Source organism: Ranitomeya variabilis, chromosome 4 (genome assembly GCF_051348905.1).
Source record: "Ranitomeya variabilis isolate aRanVar5 chromosome 4, aRanVar5.hap1, whole genome shotgun sequence".
NCBI lineage: Eukaryota > Metazoa > Chordata > Amphibia > Anura > Dendrobatidae > Ranitomeya > Ranitomeya variabilis.
Window position 1 is genome coordinate 79,244,605 of NC_135235.1, and position 6,000 is coordinate 79,250,604.

At 39.5% G+C, this 6,000-nt stretch overlaps 1 protein-coding gene across 4 annotated transcripts in view; it reads left to right on the top strand.

The window, feature by feature from the left end:
• RHOBTB1 (Rho related BTB domain containing 1) overlaps positions 1 to 5,611 on the top strand; it is a 78,531-nt gene extending 72,920 nt beyond the window's left edge. For all 4 annotated transcript variants that reach the window (XM_077258787.1, XM_077258788.1, XM_077258789.1 and 1 more), the window contains one exon: positions 223 to 5,611. In XM_077258787.1, coding sequence (XP_077114902.1) covers positions 223 to 395 — 173 coding nt within the window. In that variant the 3' untranslated portion in view covers positions 396 to 5,611. The remainder of the gene's footprint in view (positions 1 to 222) is intronic.
• The last annotated feature ends 389 nt before the right edge of the window (positions 5,612 to 6,000 follow it).

The following is a 6,000-nucleotide window of genomic DNA, read 5'->3' on the forward strand; positions in this document are numbered from 1 at the left end:
GGTTTCTTGCAAAGACATGTAGTTGGAAGTGCCGCCATGGAGGGGATACAATGCTGTGGTGCCTTCATTCTCAAGATTGGTGGGGATCCTGGCGATCATTGATCATTGTCCTTTCAAAGCAGTAGAGTAAAGCAGTAGAGGTGTCAGACATTTTTTAAAGACATATGTCTCTATGCCCGTTTATATTCTAACAAACCATGTCTTAATATTCTCTTCCTCCAGAAAACCAGGAGTATTTCGAAAGACATCGTTGGCCCCCAGTTTGGTACTTAAAAGAAGAAGACCACTACCAGAGGGTGAAGAAGGAGCGGGAGAAGGAAGACCACGTCCTTAACAAACATCGCTCTAAGCGCAAGTGGTGCTTCTGGAACTCCTCGTCAGCGGCCTTCGCCTAAGCAGTGACTTGAAAACACATGTAAATGAATATTGTCTTAATGTTAAAAAAAAAAAAAATAAGCTGTACAGTAGTTACCTTCGAAGCACTGATATGAATCCACATGTGTGCATTTATTGTTTTTTATAAGATCAAAGCACAATTTCACTTCGAGCAGGTCAAAAAAAAAAAAAAGGCTTCTTACCTAAAGCTGGCAAGGGTCGGTGCGGACCCTCCCGTATTGCAGGAGAGGGGTTAATGCATTGGCATTGATAGACGGTCATTGGGATCACCGTAAGCATATCTAAGGAGACATATCGTGATTTTCAATACAAGGATCTGTCTCATTTTTGGAGCAAAACTTCTGGTTAGACGAAGCCAATACATGGGCGAGTGCTCACACACAATAACGGGACGTTGTAGAGCACAAGCACCATCTCCTCTGCTAGTACTGTGTTTTTAAAAAAAAAAAAAACTCGGGATCAATATTGTGTAGCATCCGGGCTAGTGTGTCAAGCTAACCTACGTTGTGGAAAGCTGGACAATCATGTTTAAACCTAACCGTCTGTGCATACGTTTCCGCTTAAAGCTTGTGGAAACCAAGAAATTCTTCAGATTCAGGTATTTTTTTAATTAGTGATTTGCAGGATCTTTATAAAAATCTGTCTAAGCAATGCAGAAGGCAGACACGATTTTTACCGCTTGTAGTAACAGATGCCCTGTCCTTAGTCTTTTAGAACCTATAGCTAAACTTGGGGTCATTAAAAGCATTGTAGAAGGTTCAAAAACATAGCTTTATGCTATAAACAGCGCTAGAACTGTCCGCAGGTTGTGTCTGGAGCTGAGCTGTAATACCAGACACAGCCTATGGATAGGTGAGGCGCTGTTTCTGGAAGTAGCTATGTTTTTTCCAATAGTGGACAAACCTTTTAATATTGAACCTTAAATATGTAGATGACTGCAGTTAACCTCAGTATTCAACATTTAGGCCGGGGTCACACTTGCGAGTTCAATGCGAGAAACTCGCGCGAGTCTCTCGCTTCAAGTCCCGGCACTGTCGCCGTCACTCGGGACCAAAGCGTGCGGCTGCATAGAAATACATGCCTTAAAGGCATCTTGGAGGTTGAAGTTGGTCGTACAGTACATGACCCAATACTTCCACCTGATCATGGCCATAGTTTGGCTTGTGTAGAGTGGTACTATTAAATGCTTCCAGCTGTACTACCAGTATCCGAACTTCTTAGAGCATGTTCACATGGAGTTTTTTTTTTCACATGGATTTTTGGGGCTAAAAAAATCCAAGTTTACAAAAGAACAAAAAAAAACACTTCAAAAAATTAAGTTTTGAGTATTTTATTCATGTTTTTTGTGTATGGGGCATTTTTTGTTTTGCTCCAGTTGATTCAAAGGTCAAATTTAGAGCTGCTTTTTCAAGCAAAAATGCTTTAAGAATTGACTTGTTGCTTGTTTTTCCATGTGCACTGTTGGTGTGTTTTCCTTTATTAATAGAGTCTTTTTTTTTTCTTCATGTCAATTTTGGAGCAGAATCTGTGTGAACACGTCCTAAAATCCACCTTAAAAGTGTGACTTGGAAAGGAGTGGGATTTTCACGTTATCAGTAGTCAGACCTAAAGTTTCAGCTTTTTTCTGCTATACCTCAAAAATTAGGCCAGTAAATAATGGTCAATGAATAGACAGAAACAAATGTGGCTTTGCATAAGTTAACAAGCTAAAAGTGGCTAAAAGTATATCCAGCTAAGAATCGTTGATGCTGTTAAGCTCAAAACTGATCACAAAGAATTAATTTATCAAAAATAAAAAAAAATAAAAAAATCACCTATTCCTAATGTAAAGATACCTAAGAAAAACTAGAAAAAAATGTCAATAATTACTGTAGACACTACAGCACAGCAGTGACCTGGTTTCCATCTTCATGGGGAACCATTTTTATACTGTCTTACTTGGAATATAACCTTATTCTGTATGTGAAATGCCTACGCTAGGTTAGACTACTCAACATAGAAGGGCTTTATTCACAGGGATATGCAGGGTACGTTATACACCCTACTTGCAAGAAATTGTGTTCCTGTCATTGTGACCTACAATATGTACTTCTCTCATGTGATACCATCCATTTATCACACAGTGGTCTTCCACCTTCAGTGCGGTCTAGTGGTGGTTTTATCGTGAACCTGTACAGAATTTTACAAATCGTACTGTATAATACATGTATACTGTGAATATTAAAAACACAGAGAATGTCGGATCATCTCATTTTACGTTCTCTTGTGACTTGGATCATTCCCAATCTACGCATTATTCAATTGTCTGTCAAATTTAACTTTAAAAGTGCAGCCAATCGGTTGGCTAGAAGCGTATGACATCACTTCCTGTCTCGGTGATGTCATTTCCTCCTATGAAAACAGTTGCAAAATATATGGTGAAATCACGTACGTGCTTCTTGCATTACGTAAAGGAAGATCCCTAATTAAACGGCTACATTAAGCCATTGTTGTTGTCGGGTTCACTATAAATTATGGGTGTTTTTTTCCCAGTCAAAATGCCGGGATGTCACTTACATTGTAGCCGAGTGGATTTCATAGCATTTCGTTGAGACACTGTGCCCAGGACGGGCAAATGAACCTTCCCTTTATTACGTAGTGAATATGCTTCCCTGTGTATCAGTATTTCCTTATCTTCTCTCTTCTTCACTTATTTAAATTGGTTGTTGTGTGAACTTTCAGTGTTAATTCTATGTATTACTATTGATAAAGGAGGATCTACGCTGCTCCCGGTCCAGTATATCACAATACATATTGTCAGAAGTGCTATAGAACAGTCATGGAAGCCCCACAGAACCTGATAGAAAGGTGGACTACCATTGTGGAGAGGCACTAAAAGGAGATTGTAAACCTAAAATACAAGTCCTATACGGAAAGATCACTGCTAATATTCTCAAAGTACAATTATTTCCCGGCATCCATACAATTATGGACCTTGAGATTTGTAATATTGTGCCTATTTTTCCAGGAACTTCGGATTCTAAGTAGAACCTATATCTACGTATATAGCAGTTATCGAGCATATGTCGGGTTCCTGACGATTTCCCAGTGTTTGTGAATGTTATGAGCATTTCTTCCGTATATAATGTAAGGTATTTTAGGCTTAGTGGCCTTTCATTCATATATATATAAATTAATTGTCCCTAGTTTTTGCAGACTATGACGTAATCACAAGTGTACTTGAAAACCTAAAATAATACAAACACTAATCTGAAATGTCTCTATAAAATTATTTCTATAAGCTGCATAGTCAGGATTATTTTGACTAGCTTTGCATCATATTCTAAATTAATTGCAGGTTACACTGTAGACTGGAGGAAGTGTCTCTCTTTAGACGGTACGCCTGTTGATGTAGCTACATGATACACATTGCAGTCATACACTGACGTGATGCTTAGCCACAACAACCAATCAGAATTCTGCTTTAAAAGTCTTAAAGAGGTTGGCCACTGCTTTTTTAATAATGGCCTATCCTAAGGGCAGGTTCAAGTGCGATCCAAAAAAATATCGGATCACACTCGGACCAATGTTATTCTATGGGCACGATTTACATCTGATATTCAGATCGCACTCTTCCATGCAAATCAAGTCCGTGAAAACTATTGGACTGCACTTGGATGACATCTTGAGTCTGGATCTGATTTTCACAGACTGACAAAATGGAGAAGATGGAGAATTTTTTTTCCATCATCTGAGAAAATCAGAGCACACTATGATCACAATCTGATCAAGCTGTAATCAGAGTGTGATAAAATCGGCCCAATTTTCTTGGATGAGAAAACATATGGTGGTGTGACCCTATCCTAAGGATAGGCCATCAATATCTGATCAGCGAGGGTGCGACATCTGGTAACCCCGCCGATCAGCCATTACCAGTGCTGGCTGGAAGTTCTCGGATGCTGCCCGAACACAGCAGCTCTGTTATAATGGCTTCGGCCAGGTACTTCAGATCCTCCTTAGTGGGTTGATTCTGCACTACTTGGCCATGGCTCCTATAGAAATGATGGACCTGCTGTGTCCTGGCAGCATCTGAGAACTTTCGGCCTGTGCCGGTAACAGCTGATCGGTGAGGGTGCCAAATGTTGTGCCCCCACTGATTAGATATTGATGGCCTACCTTAAGTATAGACCGTCAAGGAAAAAAAGTACTGGCCAACCCCTTAAATTAGCAATAGGCCATTAAACGTTCATTGCTGATTGGTTGCTATGTCAATGGCGGTAAATAATTTTATAGATGGCATAAATCATTTGTGAAAATTGAAATGCTCATGTGAAAAATATGGGTAATATATGTATCAATCTGTATTGACAATCTGTCATGTAAGGACATAGAGGACCATGGCTGGATAGCACCTGGTTCATTGCTGCAAACCTCACGACCATGTACAAATGGCCGACTTCTTGTATTGTTCATCCACCTTACTGGTATGGCACCCAGGAAGAGGACCGGAGGTCTAATGTCCATGGCGTGGAATGGTGATAGGACATACTGCAGCAGTCAATGAGTCTCGCCATGACAGATTGCCTGTTGAGACTTAATTTTGGCACCAATTTGTAGCAGGTGAAAAATGATGTACTTGTAAGTTAGGCCTAATGAAATCTAAATCTACTACTTACCCCAGAGTTGCAGAAAGCCATAACATTAATTAAATTCAGGTTCTTGACAGGGATTCAATGTTGGCAATGCCATTTCCATTCAGCATTGTAGATACGGGTGCTATGAAAATGGGATAACCCTGTTGTAACATACCAGCAAACAAAACCAACAAAATGTGCGCTCCGGAGAATGTCAGAAAGACGTGGCTGGGGAAAGATATATGTTCATGTAGGCTACGGGTGAGATCCGGGACATACTGAAATATAGGACTGGTCACCGAAATCCACACCTTCATGTCTGCCGTCACCCTTAGGAATAACGTAACAGTCGTCGATTTTACACAACCAAAGCTCAGTTTGTAAACTTGCCAAATGTTACAACTCTATGAACGCACCTGGGGTATATGCAATAATATCCAGTTGTAATCTTAAATGTCAGTTTATTTAACCAAGTGGCTGGTTCATTTGGTTAAGACAGCCTATGGCCTTTATCTTTGTGGTTATTTTATGTTTTTAATTTTGCAAAAAAAAATAAAAATAAAACAACTAAAGAAAATGTCAATAAACTTGTTTAAATATAACGTGATTGTTTTCTGTGGTTTGTATTAAGATTCATACTTAGATTTTTAGATTGCTGCTGAGAAATGTGCACGCATCCTTGGAACGAAAAATAAAATGATATATTTATGTATAGACGGAACATATGGTAACATTCAGTAAGCACTTAGGACCTGTTTGATGAATCTTACAGCTTTCTAGACTCATGATTCTTATTGTTAGGGCTCGTGCACACAACTGATTTTCTCAGACGAGTGCTAGCCATGGTTTTGGAGTGGTCTGCAGAAAATTAGGAGACACGTCCAATTTTGATCCAGTCTCAGATCAAAATCGGCATCGCAAGTCTATGGATCTAGGAAAAAATTTGGGCCCCACTTGGTATATATTCGAGTACAGACATAATGGAGAAAGT